At 37.2% G+C, this 19,450-nt stretch overlaps 1 protein-coding gene across 1 annotated transcript in view; it reads left to right on the top strand.

The window, feature by feature from the left end:
* The window catches only part of gli2a (GLI family zinc finger 2a), a 91,538-nt gene that overhangs the window by 14,995 nt on the left and 57,093 nt on the right, over positions 1 to 19,450 (top strand). The window contains exon 2 of the mRNA XM_066687612.1: positions 7,171 to 7,318. Coding sequence (XP_066543709.1) covers positions 7,204 to 7,318 — 115 coding nt within the window. The 5' untranslated portion in view covers positions 7,171 to 7,203. The remainder of the gene's footprint in view (positions 1 to 7,170; positions 7,319 to 19,450) is intronic.

The following is a 19,450-nucleotide window of genomic DNA, read 5'->3' as shown; positions in this document are numbered from 1 at the left end:
CATAGAGTAACACAAATCTGCCTTGTTTATTCCTCTACATTATTACATGTTCTTAAAAAAAAAAAAAAATCCACAAGACTCTACCCAGTAATTACTCAGGATACATATAAAAGCAGTACAGACCATTAACCAACTCATTGCGAGCTTAATGTGTTCATTTACACTAATCATCAACTAAATTAAGGGTAATCAGAAATCAACAGCACTAAGCTGCTGTACTAAAACATGTTTGTACAGTAAAGATTTAATTGGAGTGAAATCATCTTTGGACCTTTTTATTTGTATGCTGTGTAAGCAAATCTTAAAAAGCGACACTGAATTATTGCCCTGCGTTCTTTTGCTCGTCTGTTGTGGTGACAGACACATTTTATAAGATGGTGGGGGAGATACTGTCATGTCATGGCAATCTCAAGGACACTGGTAAACAACCATTTGGTAGCCCAAACGCTTGAGAGATTGTGAGGATCGGGATGCCACATCCTTAACTAAATTTAAAGATTTAAGGGAAGTATTTTGTTCCCCCGATGACACTGGATAAAACGCATGTTAAGAGAGACAAATGTCTTTGTTGATCCGCACCATTTGTTTAGGGGAAATGTTTGATTGAGTTCAATAGTTTTATTAACTGGGTTGGGAAATGCCCAGACAGGTATGTCGACTGTTCCACTTTTCTAAAACGTCGTATTTCTAAAAGATGCAGGTCCCTCTTGAAGAGTTGACAGTTTAAAAAAAAAAAAAGGCTTAAATTGCTCTACATTTATGGTCTGTGCTTATCACTTTTAAAGAGCCGTGTGAAGAATTGCTCTCACACCTGTTATGTCACTCTCTTCAAAGTGATTACGGCAATAAAGAGAACGGTCAAAGCTGTCATGCATTCAGATCCCAAATCTTTTCTAACAGGAGGTTAACTGGAGAGACCCAGAGCTAATACTTTACAAACTCACGATTGGGGTGATTTCATGCTGCATTTATGACTTAACGTTAGAAAAATGTAATCATATTTCATCAGGCAGCAACGCCTCGTTGATTAGTCAAAGAGGAGCATGTATGAGCTGAAAGGGGAGACTTTAAGAGGCCAAAGTATGTTTATAACAATAAATGGCCTTAATGCACGGAAAAAGGTAGAAACATCTGATTCCTATTTTATAGGGCATAATTACTCCGCTATCTTTCTGCAGGAAAGAAGGTAACTGCTCAGAAAAAGAGGCTTATTTTTTTTGCCTCATATGCATGTCTGTGCAAGGATCTGATTTTTATCATAAAAATGGGATTTGGCTGTCTGTGTCGAGTCTTTTATGTCTGCCTGTTCTTGTAGTAGAAGGTATGCTTTCAGCTTGCTATGTGAAAGCTCATTCATTTGTAATGTTAGGAACAGTGAGAGACTCAGTGTGTGTGTTGGGGGGGATGGGGGCGTAGAGGGTATTTCTCTAAACTGGCATCTTAACAAAAAAATTCTTTTAAAAACAACATTGAAAATTGACTTACAGATTTGCCAAAATGATCCGATGCAGAAACTGTTCTTGGATATTTATGGCTTCAAAATATTTAGAAGAAAGGAAAAAAAAAAAAGGAGTACTGGAGTCTCGCCTGAAGGGTAACCTTAGGAGAGAGGTACAGCATTGCATGTGGGGGTAGGAACTACATTGCCTTTAATAGTTGCCAGACTTCAGCTTTTCTTTATTGTTATTCATCCTGAATTCTTCAACCCTTCGAGCTCCACCACAAACTGTCTATTCAAGCCCTGTTTAAGCAGACCCTCAGAGTTTATTTACTGTTATCTTACAGAAGCAGTTTATATTACCTCCACACCTCCTGTTGTCATGCTGACTGACCATTCCAGACAAAATAGCTTCTAAAAAAAGCTGGATATTAGTGTTAAGCTATGGTTGTTTTTAGACGCCATGGTAAAAAAGGAATAGTTGCTTAAGGCAAATAAATATCTACAGAGCAATAACATCAGAGGGGCATACGTAAGCAATTAAGCCCTTGTAAAATGCAAAACGTGCAAAACTCCTTTTATAAGACTGATTTTCAGACCAGGGGCGATACAGCTTGACACCGAAAGAGTATTTCATTGTTGTTGTTTTTTTCTAATTTATATATTCACACTTTAACTTTATAAATGTGAAAATCTACAGATATTCTAATCATCTTTGTACAGTTCTTTACTTAAACTGAAATGTGCAATCTTCAGACTAATGGGAATATATGCAGTGAATTAGGATTTAAACAGTGCAATCACAAACCTTACTTCAAGGACTTAACTAAACTCCACCAATGTTTAGCAAAAGAATGGCCAAGAAATTATGATCTATACGAAAACAGAAGAGCTGGAAAGTACGTGTCATTAGGCAACTTTTGGAAATCACAATCACAATCACATTTTTCTCCTAATCATCTCCGCTTAGGACAAGTTCTACGAGTCACAAAAGACATCTTCCTCTGCTAGTGAAAGTGAATGTGAACGGGCAGGGGTAGGGATTATCCCCAGAAGCACTCTCCTTGTTCTTCTGCTTTGAATCACGTGAGCTGGAGAATGATCTCATTTGTGCACCACGCTTGGCAGCTCCTCCGACTAGAGTGCAAAAAGTCCTCTCGTTGTTTGTTTGCTTTCTCTACCATCTGTTTATTTAGTTCCTGACACCTGTACTGTCCCATCAGTCCCCCAGCTTCCCTGTCACCGGCCAACCTCTCCTCAGCCGTTGAGGAAACATTTGTGGCTGCTCCTCAGGGCCAGAACGGGGAGATTTTTTCAGTCTCAACGGGTCTCAGTGCACTGCTTGCTTTTCGTTGAGTGAAAGATCTAACCTGGTCTTTGGGGATTTCCAGTTTTCTTTATAAACAAATACAGCTGTTATAACATCTGAAGTACAGAGACTTTTTTTTTGACAAATCACCATGTTGTTTGAATAAAATGTTCAATGAGGTATAGTGCCTATTTCCTAATCAATCATGTGCTGTAATCATAATTCCTCTCTACAGTAGTCCTTTAAAGGCAACCTGTAATATGCAATGTAAGACATTTATTATAAATGCTCGGATTATTTAACAAGTCCTTAGGTTATGTGAAAAAACTAAATAAAGCAAAAACAATACATTTATCAATGGGTTTTGCACCAAAATGAAACGTGAATGATTTATTTTTAATTAACTGAGACATTTACACTAATAAAAACTAGATGCTTTTGACTTTTTTTTTTTTTTAATACTGAAACAAATCAGGCTAAACACATATTGTTATTTCATGTGAAAATGCTGCTCTTTTCCAAATAAAAATGTTTCCCCTCTGGTCAGATAAATTGATTTATTCTGTCAAATGTTTGGAACATTTATAGGGGTAACAAATGAGTGGGCTCTTAAAAAAAACATCTTATATGTTTACCTCCCAAACCTAAAACCTAAATCAGTGCCTTTTGTTTGTATGAACTGTAACTGAAGTAGCCTTTGCATTTCTACCATCCATGTAATGTTCAGACCCTGCAAACAAGGTTAAACACCTCGTAGAAACAAGCCCAGTGTGTGAAATACACTTTACAATGTATAGAGGGAAACTTTACTACTCCCACTGTAGCAGTTTGATCCCAATAGTCCGGACAGTTGCTGGTGGAAGCGACGTATGGATGGACCCAGTAACAAAAGGACCATAAGGGAAGCAGGCGAGGTGTTCCAACCCATTTTCTTTGCATCGGGTTTGAAGTAAACATTGTGAATTACATGCCAGTGACAGAATGGGAAGGACTTCACTCTTGGCTGTGGAAATCAGAAACAGATGCCTTCTAACCCTGTTAGCTACCCACTTCTAATCGGCTTACCTTGGCAGAAATGCGGCCGACTGGCTTCACGGAGAGGGCATCAAGACTGCTGTTCGTCTGCGCTTCACCAAGACGGCCGTGCTGCATGAAAAGCACATTTAAGGAATTGAAAAATGTGTCTACATCTATGATCGTGGGTGCACCCAGGAATTCCTAAACTAAAGTAGGGTAGCCCCAAAGAAGGTGAACAAATATCTAAAATGGACACTTAAAAATAGGGACTAAATTGCAAAAATATACTAAAGTTACATGCAAGGGATGTCTAGTGGAAAACAGGCAGTACTGTGTAATGGTGGCTTTATAAACATCTACTTATGGAGAATTACACTGTATAATTGTAAAAATAAATAGCAGCAGTAGAAATAGCAGCCATCATAAATAAGTGTATTTATAGAGTTACATGTGAACATTTTAAATTACAACAGAACATATAATTAGCAAGTGTAAGGCAAACGTAAACACAACCTTTTGACACTGCATTAAACACACCTGGCCGCCTGCCACCCTGATGAACAGGTGTACAGCTGATATCTAAAGAGCAGCTGTCAAATTACAATGTAATCCCACATTACACAACTAGGCAGCGTCCCAAATCGCACACTTGCTCGCTCATTACCTTCCCTTGCGGGGCGGATGTACTACGGTGGCCATTTTGAGGGCTGTCGCAACACTTAGGGGACGGGAGGAGGAGCCTGACCGACGGAGTGCACAAACAACGAATGCGGAAGTGTTTTAGTGCGGAAGTCCCAGGGTCCTTTGCGTTAAATTAGGAGTGCATGTAAATAATGTAAATATAGGTAGGTAAGCAGTTGTAGATATTTTTTAATGTTTATGTTGATGGAGTCGCAAAGATAATACAAAAAATAATCGATATTTAATATGATTATATGGTACAACGAGAAAATGTTTCGGCGCCTGTTAATTAATTACTGAAGTAGATTAACACTAGGAGATAAGATAAATTACAAATTACTATTATTGTTATTATTACCAAATGCTACGGCAGTCTGCATTCTTTCCAACTACAATCTGACCAGTAAAGATTGCGTACTGCGCAGAATGATGACGCTGCAGTGATCCACTGAACGCGTTAAGCTCCGCCCCGCTCACTCCAGTCCAGACTCTGACGTCAGGCCGACGTCACGAAGGGTGCAGGGAGAGAGGGTGCGGTTTCTTCACCCTCAATATCACATGGCCAAATGTTCACCTTGATCTGCTCATTAAACGCATTCTATCTTTAAGTTTAATTAGATCAGCATGTCTTTCTGCACTTGCATGATGCTGAAGTAAGCGGCAGAACATAATTTAAAACATATATATGAATGTTTTTAATTATTTTGTAAATAATTGTGCTGGGCCTCACTGATACTATAAAATATGCACAGAGTATCGGTGAAGCCCTGTTATGTGCACTCACTCAATTATAAATTAGATGACTGTAAATCAGCTAAAACAAACATGTTTTTAAAAGGATCCTAAATAAAATGTAGATTACAAGAGTAGATGAATCTGCTGCTGCTACCTCAAACGCTCGTGGCTCAAAAGCTTCACCCCAGACAGACCTTCACATTCCAGTTGTTACCGAGGGATCTCTTCATGGTGCAGATCCTCCCACAGGTATGGAGCACATCAAAGGCATCAGAGATCTGCCAGAGCTGGGAAATATCAAACAGAGCTCTTTTACTGCTGACTGCAGCCTGAACACTTCTACACGTGCATGCTGCTTTTGTTCAAGGTATAAGAATGAGAGCAAATCAGCCTTACCCTAGGCTCTGAACCCGAGCAAGAATGAAACACACAACCTGAAGGGATGCGCTGTTTTGGTTATTGTCCAAAGTGCTTTACCAAAGAATACACAAATTGTATGCATTTGTAAGGTGGCTTTTTCTATCATAAAAACAATTCCAACCTTAATTGTAAACAGGGTATGTGCTATTATTGTAGCATCAGCAAAATATCTGCGTATATTTCGGTTGCATCACAAAATGTATTAAGGGGAAAAGTACATCTTTAAACCCCCTGTCACATTCTTACCATTACAAATCTGAGCTTTCTTTGCAGCAGATCTAGAGATTGCTTCTCCCATGCAGACCTACCTATTCTTTCGCTGTGTTTACTTTCACTCTTCTCCCTGAGAAAAAAGCACAGAACACACTCTTTAGCTCTGTTGTCTTTCAGCAAGTATGTTTCAGCAATTAAACACTTCAATGTGATAAAACACCATAAAAGCATTTACATACCAGGGATTTGTTTTCTTTCCCAACACTAAAATGAAATCTATATTCATCTATCTAGCTATATATATAGATTTGAAACTATTCAGACGAGTCCACTTAAGGTTATATACAGCGCTAAGCCTCCTTTTAAATAAAAAGCAAACTTAGCCTGCTACACTGGGATAACAGAACAAGAGGGCTTGGAATGATGTTTTCTTTCAGCCAAAACCTTCACTTGTTTGCACTGCACCACGGATAATCTCGTAGGTTCCACAAGCGGCCTGTTGCCAAGTCATCATCCATTTAGATGAGTGTATAAACATGTTGATAGAGCTGGAGTAAGATCGACAGGCCAGGCCTTGTTCTGTTAATTGCTTAGTATTGTTTTTCAAATACACATCTTTTTTAAATACCAAGTTGGACCTGGGTTCTGTCAGGAACCACAGAAGGAGTCAGATTAACAGGGGATAATTATTTATAAGTCTCCGACATTACGGGAGAGGGGGGATTTGTGTTTGTATTGTCAGAAGTGTCATCGAATGGTTACCTATCACACGTTTTCGGGGGCTTCCACTGTGTGATGCACAGAAATGATCCTGACATGAATATGCTCCTGTGATCCAGAATTATTTTAATAATTAATTTGCCTCTAGTTGTCTTTAATGGTCTTTGGTATCTTCAGCATTCTGAACATTCTACATTCTGAACACCTTTCCTCATTTTACTCATTTTAACATCACAAGTATGTTTATTTCCAGTGGTCAGCTACAGTAATGTTTTGGAATTGAACAATACCCTGAGTTTAATTTTAATTAGTTTTACTATCCATTGTTAGGCGATGTTGTTGCTTGCGTTTACTTGTAGCCTTGGGTCTATGTTTAACAATGTCTACAGCTTTGTGTCTCAAAGCCTGCTAGTGTTAAAAGCTCCCTCTGCTGGCTCATTTGAGTAGATTCTCTCAGACAGATTTTATTTTCCTTCCAAACTGACTATAAAGATTTTAAATTGTGTTCCTCAAAATGACATCATTCAAAATCATTTTTTAAAATCTAAATAATAATCATCAAAAAACGTAAATGGTTCCTATTTTGTTGTCCATAAACAAGTTTTCTAAAATGTGACTATAATCTTTCTGTGTTTAGGTTTTCTTTCTTGCTGAGTTATTACCATCTACGATGGAGACTTCAGCTCAGACTGCTACAGAGAAGAAAGAGAGTAAGGTATCAACCATCGATGGAAATGGCTTCTCAGACATTGCCAAGAAGTCGTCTCCCTCAGCCATAGCGAGAGGTAAGACACTGCTTCTAGATATGGAAAACAAGGGCCCTATAGAAATGGCATTTCTTCAATTACATTTAGACAATGTTTAAACTGGCCTGTTTACATCATCTAATTACATGGAGGATAACATGGGAAGAATTAAGACACCTACTGAGCTGTTTGCTCCAGTGCCAACTATTGGCCCGGATTTCAAAAAGCAATTGTATAACTTCAGATTGTAAATATAGAGAGTAGAGTGATGTTTCATGCCTAAAGCAGAGGGAGAAAACTATTGCAAATTAATATTCATATTTGGTGACTAAGCATAATGTTATGCTGTAGTTTGCAACTCGATTTATCAGTAGTGCTCATGTAGTGTTACCAAATTCCTGAATTTGCATGTAATTCTTTATGTAACTCCATCAACCACTTGCTCCACAAACGCCAGTTTCCCTTGAGATGCAGCAGCTGTAAAGCGGTGACACACAGACAGCAGGATGCTTATCTTCGGCAAAGTAGTATTAAAACAGGAAAACAAAAAAACATGACATTCCATTAGAACAGGACACTAATAGATCAGGATCTTTTGGTATAATGAAAAGTTAATGGGTTAAAATATAATGAAAGGTTTACATTCACAAGTCCAAGTGTATTCTGACATTAATTAAAAGTAACAGTTGCTTTTTTTACATGTAGTTTGTGCTTGTACAATAAGGGTATAAAAACTGAGAGAATGCATGTTTTAAAGATGTCAGAGCATGCATGATGAAAGAATTGCATAATGAGATTTAAAGACCTTGTTCTTACCTCCAGAGTATATAGTAATAAATAAGTTAAACTAACTGGTAGTGGAGTGGACTCTGGATGAGACGACACAGAGTCCTTGTGAGATTGACAAACATGCCAATTGAAAGCCACCTTTGAAATGGTAATCTGATGTCTGATATTATGGCATTTTTACAGTTTAATGAAGATCTTGGTGGCCTGCCATAATAAAGTAATAGTCATTAATTGTTCATTAAAGGAATGGATGAGAATGAAATATGCTACTCAGTGTGACTACTCCACCCCCCCGACCAAACCTTTTTTAAATTTATATATACATATATATATGTTTATATATATATATATATATATATATATATATATATATATATATATATATATACATATGCATGCATATATATATTTACAGTCCAATAAAATAGTCTTGTTCCTATTTGGCTTTTGAATTACAGAAATAATTAAATATGTATGTGGAGGAAGTTGAATTAGCAGACACATTTGGAAACAAAACAGAAAATGTTGCTGCAAATTGAAATTATTATTTTTCTCAGAAGTACAGCTGCAATATCATAAATGTGTTTGATGTTCATACTGCTAGTATTTGATGCCTGTTTGCTACAATAATACCTGCTCCCCTTGATATGAAGCTTTGTAAAGGTGTAATATTGCTCATCAGTAAAGCAGTTTACTAATTGCACACAGAACAGCATTTAAGGTTGTCAACGTTCCAACAACACACTTGTGAACCAGGATCTTAAACTGTTATTACAAATAAATGTGTGAAATACTAATCAAAGGTTGACACTTTTACATTGTTAAAGATATGTTTTTTTTAATTTAACAAAAAGTAACAGTTGCTCATTTTTACATGGAATTTCTGCTTGTCCAATAAGAGTATAAAAACAGAGTTTAAAAGATGTCAGAGCATGCATGATGAAAGAATTGCATAATGAGATTTAAAGACCTTGTTCTTACCTCCAGAGTATATAGTAATAAATAAGTTAAACTAACTGGTAGTGGAGTGGACGACACAGAGTCCTTGTGAGATTGACAAAGATGCCGATTGAAAGCCACCTTTGAAATGGTAATCTGATGTCTGATATTATACAGTTTAATGAAGAGCTTGGTGGCCTGCCATAATATAGTAATGGTCATTAATTGTTTATTAAAGGCATGGATGAAAATGGGACATTCATTTCCTTCACTAACTACGTTTCCCACCCAAAAAACTGCCAAAATATATAATCTGAAATACCGTTCAGTGCAATTCTGATTTAGTTCATATGTGTTTATTCAATTATACTGGTGACTGAATATATAATTAGACTGGAAAAAAATAATATTGATGTATTTGGCCACAATGTCCACCCAATCTGATGATAGAGACTTAATTAAACCTCATTTAAAAAAATATGTGTTAAAAGTTGAGGGAAAGTTATTTTTTTAAACCAAGAAGCAAATGAGGATGAATTTTACTTTGATAGAAAACAGCTTTTGATGTGTTCAATTCCTCGGGCTGTGTCTATAGAGTTTCAGGACATGTTAAAGCAGTGTTTTTACTTGTTTATTTAAGTTGGCACAATTGAATCCGTTTGTGATTTTTTTTTTTCGGCACCAGCAAAGTTGGCTGGGGAATGTCTTGTTTTTTCACCAAACTCGCTGGAGACCATTTCACTTGGAAAAAGAGAGAAACACAGTGCACTTGCAGACCACTGTGACATTATGCATGTAATGAATGGGACATTTTTAAATAGGACGTCCTACTTTTGAATCAGATTGGAATGGCATTAATCCTTTTTAATGATGACAGCTTCCCCCCCAAGTCTGAAATTTCACATAATTCCATTACTCATTGAAATTTGGCTACGAAGATCAGTTTTTATAGACGAAGGGCTCCGGCGTCCATGTTTTCTTGCAAAAAATAATAATAATAAAAAAAAGTGTGTCTCAATTTTTAATTTGTTGCCAAAAAAATTAATTACCCTAACTGAGGGCAGTGATACAGGCAGACTGGGGTATTGGTTAACCGAAACCAAGAATGTGTTCTGTAATAAGCAGGTAAAAAGGGTTAGACCTGCTGTGATTAAAAAGCAGCCAGGATTATTTCCCGCAATGATGTCACTGAGAGGTGGTTTGCAAAGATTGTTTTCTTTATTTATTTAAAGTGGAAATGTACGACACAAGACAGAAATTGAGTTTCAGATCAGAATCCTCAGTGGTTTATTTCACATGCTTTAAATTCAATATCTGCTATTCCCTTTCCATAGAAAACAAATGACTATTTAAAGGAAGTATCTGGGAAATACCTGCAAATGACAACATGATCATGTTTTAATTTTGATCGCAGAAACATTTCTCAGAAATCATGCTGTTTTCAAAAATCAAGAACTGTTTTGGAACGTCTGTATTTCTTTTCCATCTTAATATTTCATAAACACTGAAACCACATCCAATGAAATATAAATCAACTGGTCCATTGATAAATTAGTGATCTGAATATGATTGGGTGTTTTAAAATCCTTAAACAGTGCTAATTGTGTACAACTGTACAGTTGAAAAGTTCCTTTAATTAAACTTCTATGTTGTTCTGGCTCTCAAACCAGTAATTGGATTAAATGTGCTATAGCCTATTTTGAAATATGCCAGGCATGAAGGTATTTATTTAGACAATTGACTCTTTGGTATATGAGGACTAAACCTTTAAAATGAGCACATGTGGCACAGTAAGTCCTTTCAGGGTGACCTCTTCTGTGGAGTTTGATAGCCTTGCTTTTAATTTTATGAAAACATCCCTTAACCCCCTAAAATTACTGTCTGCATTCCAGCTTCTTAAGGTTTTTACTTTTCAACTGGAAGAGATTATACGGTATGAACCGCTCTGAGATACAGGCAGCACGGGAGACTGCGTGTCAAGCACTCGGCACCCAAAGGGGAGCGGTGCGATCTGGTTTTGATTATGCTGGATGTGTAGGGAGGCTCCTATGATTGTCTGTCTCGGGGAAAGGGGATCTCACTAAACTAAAGGTCCATTTCAAATCACAATGTGCTGTTAAGCAGTAAAACTGTAGACTGGAGAAAAGGGTGGAATGGTTTTACAGAGTTAGTGCACCAGGAGGAATTTTAATTTGTTCGTCATCTTGAAATACTTGGGGTGACAGTAAAATATGAGATTAAAAATGAGAATCACGTGCACCAGGTAGTACATACCGTGGTGAAGAAACCAATTCAGAAAATGACTATGAAAATGACTCTATGGGCAGTGCAGGGTATACAGTAAAAAGCAGTAGGTATGTGATACAGCATTGAGTGTCCACCAATCAATATCATATCAAGTGCAGTCTGAATCATTTTGGCAATTGATCAGTTTTTTCTATAAACTTAAAGAAAAAAGGAAGCCTTCAAGACTTTGTGGCCAGTTATTGAAAAAAAGCGCCGTCTAGCTAAGTCCAGCAGGATCTAGAAATTCCAAGTGCACAACTTCAATATCATCTGAGAAAAAGCATCTGGCGGACGATAAAGACAGAGCAATCAGTTACCACATTAATGTGCATTAGTATTGCGATTATGGATCCTGGATAAGTGAATATGCAGCATAAGCTGACGGCAAATTACCACTATCGAAAAGGCAAAGTCCTTGAACCCGGTGAGTGTAGCAGCAGGTCTCGGCTCTCCCCAGCCATTGTTAATATACTGCCTTGTTACAGCACTTTACTGTCAGCGTGTAGTTTACAATTGGCTCGCGAATCTTGTCACTTTAGTCATGCCCACCGCCGCGAACGCCAGCCCGCTCTATTAAGTCTCCCCTATTTTACATTCCTGTCCACTGTTATTTATTTGTAACAATTTCCTCTCTATCAAAGGACACAGCTAATGCAGAGTTTTAATATGTTATTTACACATAAAAACAACCTATTTACAGCTCTCTATGTGCCGGGAGGAGAATGAATGGGACGCCGCTCCCTCCGATCTGTTATATCAGAGTTTAACAATCTGGATTGCTAATAGAACCATTTATCATGGGGCGGTCATTTATTTTATGTTAGCAGCCTGGGTCCTGTTCCCAATGGTCTATGGAAATGGAGTGCATATAATGAACTCAAGTAAGTCACTTTGTTTAAAAGTGAAAACAATGTTAGAGTCAATTAAAATGGGACCAGGTGCACGCTGTCTCCTCTTTTTATCTTCTTACAGCTGCATAAAGTAAGGTTTTTTAACATTCACCCCACTACTCGTACTTTACTTTTTAAAGACGGTGTAGTAAAACTAGCGGACGAACGCCCCCTCCCCCCCACCTCACAACACTGAAATCTGGCCAAGAACATCAGTCGTCGAGTGACTGGTAGAACACATTCTCAATATGCATTGGATTCTCATCTTATTAATGAATTTAAACGAGGGCCTTTATTTCTTCTGACAGCATGCATCTGTCTGACCAGACACAACGTAGCTGAAAGGCGAACAGCGATAGGGCATTGCACTTAGGCTAAAGGATTTAATATTTTAGCTTAGGTGACTACCTTTGTAGGGAAAATGTAAGCTTAAAATATTGCAATAGTGCTTATACCGGTATTTAAAAAATGTATGCATCCCCTAAAGCAATCACATTGATAATATTTTTATTAGAGCCGACAAGATTCTGGCACCAACAGATTATGAGAACTAGTATGTTTTATTCTGATTCTGAAATATCAGGGCCTGTTGCAGTTATGTTACATCATGCCAGATAGTGTAGAAACAGGATATTTAAAAGGAAAGAGAGAAAATGGTATGATTATAAACATACGTGTCTTGCTTGTTCAAAATGCAACTCTTCTACCTTTAAAGTATTTAACAGAGATAAGTCCATAGTCTTAAAAGACGCTAGACAAAGGGTTAAGCTTTTAGTCTTTTTTCCCCCTTTTCCCACAAACTAAAATAGGCCAGTGGAGCTGTGGTTGTAATGATTTGATTAACTAGGTTTGGTGGCCCATCACATATATCTTGCTGAAAGTGAGTTTGTCATGTGGTGGTAGATTGATGCTGTGCAGTAAGCGTCTTTGCTTTCTAGAGACAAATTTCAGCTGAGTTTGGCGTTCTCTCCAGAGGGATGCAAGGTACTTAGCACCTCCCAGTCTGCCCCCAGGACAGAGTGAGAGACCCGAACAGATTTGATGTTTAAAAAGAAAGAGAAGGAGGGAATCTTCCACAGTCAATCTCCTTCTGTCAAGGGCACAAAGTGACCACGGTTTTACACGGGAAAACAGGAAGCAAGCAAATGAAAAAGCAAGGGCTCTTCATCAAGACAATGATTGTGTACATAAACATGGTCACGTATGACACAATGTATCATCTGATTTTTGTTTTTAAACGCCGATACTCATACAATAGTCAAATCAGATTAAGTCTATGCTGTCAAGGGTAAAACAACAATAGTAAAACACAAAAAAACAAGACTTGTGCACTTTACATTGGATGGAGAGACTTTATGTGTAATACACAAGGTTCCTCCAAAAAGCATAAGCTGTACAACATACCTTCCTGCTGGGTAAAACCAGTGATTGCACTGTTTATTTGTTGTGTTAACTCTGAAGCCTGGACAATTACAACAGCAGTAGATGGATGAAGAAGGGACGCGTTGTGTAAATAGTTGTTTAAGAGCAGTAAGTTAGCGATAAGGGCAGTTTCTTTATCACCCAGATGAAGTCTTCCCAGCGACAGTGAATAATTGATGGGGTCTTGATATGAGCTTCACAGCTGCACGTGAAAAGCAGAGGGACTGCTCTCAGGGTCAGGCGAGTGGCAGAGAAAAATGTTCCCAAAAAAGCTCAGCATCCACCACATACTCTAAAAGGACTGGGACTAATCTTCCTGAGAATAGAATTTCTTTTCTTTTTCTTTTTTTCCCCCGGTTTCTAAATGAGGCTCTTCCTCGCCCCATTCGGTGCTCTGTGAGAAGTGGAGAAGAATACCTCACTTCCTGAATCTCATTGACATTTGTGAAAGGTGGTTTTAGTCAGATTAGTCATTTCTGAAATATAGGAAACAAATATTCTCTGCAGCAAATGAACTGGACTGTGTTCTTTGTTAAAGCATTGCCCATTCTAGTACCGTTTCTCAGATGAACATATAAAACAAACCATTTTAAAATGTGCAGCCATTAAATAAGTCAGTTTATAAATGTTTTTGTCTATAAAAAGTAATGTATTTTTTTTCCTGTGCTGTTTTATTATTTAAATATATATATATAGGCTATGTTTGTGTGTGTGTGCGTGTGTGTGTATAGATATATATATATACACACACACACATACACACACACACACAGGGAATTTACTTTAGGTTTACTGTATACATTTCTAAACAGATGCTTGTCATTTCACAGATACGTCTTCCCTGTAGGTATTTATGGGGGGAAATCATGAATTCTATACACTATCAAATGTTTCATGCCAGCGTATCAATAATTGTCTGTATGAATAGATATCTGAGAACAGAGCTGATTACAGGAAGGCCTATTGACTGCGCCGATGCTCTTCCAGTCATTAGTAACGCCACATGCTATCTGAAATTGGCTCCTGTCTCCTAATAGAGAGAGTGATCATTTCCATCTTTTCCACATGGAAACATTCTCAAACCAAATGTTCACAAAAATAATATGAGTAATGAGATTCATGCTTACATTAATTTGTGGGGGTTTATAAACATTTAGGTTGACAGCCTTCCAAGATGCCTTTAACTTTTTATCTTCGATTTCGCGGTGGGGACGTGCGAACGTGGCGATGTTTGAAAGATAAGATGTACAAAGTGAAATGAGAGCAAAGGATCTCCTTTTTAAACCAATCTATTTATAGGTGGCTAACTACAGTGTGAAATCAAAACCGAATATATGAACTTTTTGTGCAGGAAGTTTCTTCTCTTCTGCACATGTTGTTAGTCATTAAAGCCAAACCTACTTTGGGGGGAAATGGCCTAGATACTACAGAGTAGACAAGAAAGCTTTTAACTTAAAATTAGTTATATTGGTTTTAGTTTATTCGCATTTGCGAAATTACCTTTTAACAAGATGAGGAGCATCATTGTAACCTTTTAGTTGTTGAAAAATAATTAATTTACAAATATCCAGTGTGTTGGTGTTCAAGATTATATAACCTATAAATTAGTAGCGTTTCTGCCCAACATCTTGCTTGTGCAAAAACAGTAAAACGTGTGAAAGTTGTGAACGCAGAGGCACGGATACGTTTAACAAATACGAAGCACAGAAAAATAAAAATAAATCATATTATTTGTTCCTATTGGAACACTGCAGTGTCTTCAAAGCTACAAGTCAAAAAAAATAATAAATCACGGATTGCGCGATGTCTGGAAACATAAATCTCTCAAAATCAGGGGCACTCATATCTACAGGGCCCAAAAAAAACATGTTACATTCCTAACGGTTTACAAGTGCTGTGAGAATAGCAGAATGTGATACTGGGATGTTTAGGGAATTGGCTTAACTGCTGCTTTCCTTTGCTTCTATTCCCGTCCTGTCTTAATACTGCGTATGAACTTGGAATAGTTAACCATGAATAACTGATAGGTTGAGGAAAAAGTTGTGTGTTTATTGTTTGTTTGTCCTGGTTCCTTCCTCGTCCTATTCTTCTTAATATGCTGGCATGCTGTTTCAGTCCACACTGGCTTCAGCTGCACAGTAAAAACAGGGCGATGGGAGTCGGCTAGAGCTCGGCTTGTGCCAAGAATCTCCAGCAACTTTTCATTCGGCCAGATGGGTTTGGACTGTTAGCAAATGTTATGGTCTATGAATGTTAGTTTACAGTCTGATGGTACAATAACCGATCTGTAGTTAAATAATGACGTTCTCCGACATATTTTAAAATGTTACCCAGGACTACCAAGAGCATATTCAAAGAAAAAAAAGAAGAAGACATATTTAATCTCACAAAGCCTGTTAGGACAATTTAAGCTAAACGTTTTCATTAAGCATATAAAACACATCTGTTTGCAAATAATTAAAACACTGTGGATTATTTTATTATAAATTACACTGCAAACTGTATAACAACAGAACAGTCTACATCTTAAAGTACTATATGATGCATACCTTCCAATGTACAAATAAAATGAAGTGGATGTCTTTAACTGTGTAGAACATTATGTAAACCAAAGCTACAGTTGTTATAAATTGCCGTGAAGCAAACAATTTGGTAAAGCTCTTCATTATTTCTGTAAAATAGCCTTTTCTTTTACTGAATACTTTCAATAATATTTAATTTTTCCTTTTTTACATAGGTGTTAACAATGATTAATCAGAATTCAGCCGGGAAACAACTACACACTTTACCCATGAGATCACAAGAAGACTCTCAGATATTTAGTTTTTCCTTCCTTTCTTTCTTTATCTTTTGACTCTATTGCATGGCCAATCCGGTAGAGCTAAGTGTATTGTGGCTTAGTTAGATTCAGCAAGGATATTGATTTCTGCCGACTGAAAAAATCCCTTTAGGGACTTCATTTGCCAGTAATTACAGATCTAAGCTTGTATTAGTAATACAGTCTACTCTACAGTATTATTTATCAGCAATTAACTTAATTATTGAGAACTGGAAACAACAGCCTCCTAAATCTAGTCAATTACCAGCACCTGTAGCTAAAACTCAGCATACTTCATTGTGCTAAAAGTCATTTTCAATGGTGCCGGATGATGTAATCTTGATAAAATATCATACTTAGAGCTAAATAGCAAAAAACGTTCTTTAATTATTATGTCTGCAATTGGACACAATGCATCTGCTTTGAATGCATTGAGAAATGGAGATTTGGAAACTCTAACACATTTCCCACAGACTTTACGTTACCGTGCAATTAGTTTGTTGTGTGATGCTCGGTCTTAAAATAGGGCGCTGACCCCGGCAGTCTTCACTGGATTTCCTCCAAGATACAGAACAGGGCCAGACAGTGGCTGCAGTAAAGCGTGCAACCAGCAAAATAAGCAAGAAATGTTGGAGGTTTTGCTTCTATCTGGTTTAGGTTTTTCAAAATATTTTCTGACATTTTAATGATTGCTTGTTTGCTGTGTAAATAATATTGAGACTTGCTTTCCATGTGCACTAACAATTTCATTTTTTTGCTTGAATTTTTCCATTCGGACGTCAATTATTTGTTTATTTGTAATGGGAAACATGTAGACCTGCATAATGATTAGGGTTTGCAGAGATAAGGTCACCCTGGAATTGGATTGAAAGGACTGAATGTAAAAATGTTTGCATTTCCAACACAAATGTTCATGCAGAGCCCTATAGAAACCTCTAGTGATTCCCAACACCAAAGTTAAGTGTCTTCCATTTGTTACAGAAGTAGGTTTCTTGTTTTCCCCTCATGGGCATTCATTTTTGGTAATAACCTAAACATATTTCAGAGATGAATCACAACAAGGGAAACTTAATACCGGGGGTAAACAGATTAAGTCCTCAGTGTCTTATATCTTAAGGTAGTTGGCCCTTTTCCTGTGATTAGGATTTTCAAATGTAATTAGTGCTTTGTTCATTGGCAGTACTGCCTGTGGACAAAAGCCGCATTTGCCAATTCACTGCCAAGGAGATGGGAGAGAAAACTGGTGTGGGATCACATCAGTCTCTCCCAAGCGGCACCTGCCCAGAACATGACTTTTCCCCTCATAACTGGGTTTGGTGGGTATAAAGCTTCATCCTGTTTTTCCCTCCAGAGATCATACAAACTAGTGGTTTGATGTATAAACTCCTTATTGATGAATATGCAAACCCTATCGCCAGCATATGTTGACAGAAGTCTTCATAAAAATAAAACAAATACATTTGCAGGCCAAAATCTGGAGTTGAATTATAAAATGTATGTTAAGATGAATAGATCTGTGATTGTATTTTTTTTATCACCAGTCATTTTATGTGGATTGTTTACTCAATGTCAGACAGATTACTTTAGCAGCAGAACACCACCCTCAGTAAATCTGCTAAGTGTTACCTTTCTTTCAACTGGGTGCATGTTTCCTTGCTGTGGGCCAGGACTTGATCTGAAAGCTCTGAAAAGGATTCTGTAGTGAATGAAACTCTCCATTTAACCGGGCTATTATGGTGTCATCTTTGGCACGTTGTACACTTACTGTAGGACTATGATTACAAAATGACACACCATCGCTTGCAGCATTTTAAGGGATGGTAAAAGTTTATAGGTATATATTTTCAATCCACATGCACTTAGAAGGATTTTGTAAGAGCATGCCATGTGCTTACTTTGTAACTTCTGTGTGGCCTACAAGTGGTTTCCGAGCCTAAACCAGAGACCAATAATCTCTCCTTTAGGAAATTCAGAAAGTATGTATGGGTTCCAAACAAATATGAGATTGAGGCAAAGTTTTCCGTTCCTGACATGCTTTCACATGTGATGCCAAATGTTTTACAGTATTGGCCATTGTCTGAGATTTTATTACGGACCTGAAACATTAGCTCCATAAACATGTGGCTTCTATAGATATATACAAAACAAATTCATATTATATATATATATATATATATATATGTGTACATTTTTCAACTTTATTTTTATGACTCTTAACATACTACATGTTCTCCTCCCAAGTCCGACATCAGTGCAAGGAATACTTAAGATAAATAATAGGATCTGCAGCAAAGAAATATGGTTTCAACTGTATATTACCACAAATGAAGAGTTACATGCCGGTGTGCACTCAAACCTGAGGTTGTTATGTGGGCTCTTTTTTGTGGTTGGGTAACTCCTTGCAATGCAAACTATGTACATGCATTCTTGGCAGCAACTTCAAAGATGCATGGGGATGTCCTGTTATAGCAGATAGAGACTTGCCTGCACTACAAAACATACTTTGCTGGTACCAAGTCAACATCTGTGTCCTCTGTTTATAGGTCTAAGGTAAAAACAAATCGTCCCAATATCTATCTGACCTCTACTTCAATGAATTTACTCAAAATTGTTTAAAAGCTATTTAGCTATTTATGTTAGGATAAAAATACAAACAATAAATACAAAAGGAATTTAAAATATATCTTGTCACACATACATGTCAACATAAAAAAATAAAATAAATAGCCAGAGCGATTTTATTATATCTTACTTCAATATCGATTTACATTTCTCCTAAGTTCAGTTTCCTACAAATCTACAGAATTCATCTCAGAGCTGCTATTTAGTCCCAGGAGCCTTTGCAACTACACACAGGATTTGATGCAGTGATGAGAAAGTACAACCTGTCAACAACTTGTCTGAACAGAAAAGGCCCTGAAGCCTGTTTTTCATTACACAGTTGGTTAATTATAAAATATACTGGGGAAAATATTTAAAAGCAGGATGTTGACAGTGACTGCAAAACACTTCTGAAGTAATATGGAT

Source organism: Amia ocellicauda, chromosome 16, assembly GCF_036373705.1.
Source record: "Amia ocellicauda isolate fAmiCal2 chromosome 16, fAmiCal2.hap1, whole genome shotgun sequence".
Lineage (NCBI taxonomy): Eukaryota > Metazoa > Chordata > Actinopteri > Amiiformes > Amiidae > Amia > Amia ocellicauda.
This window is presented reverse-complemented; position numbering and strand designations above follow the sequence as displayed.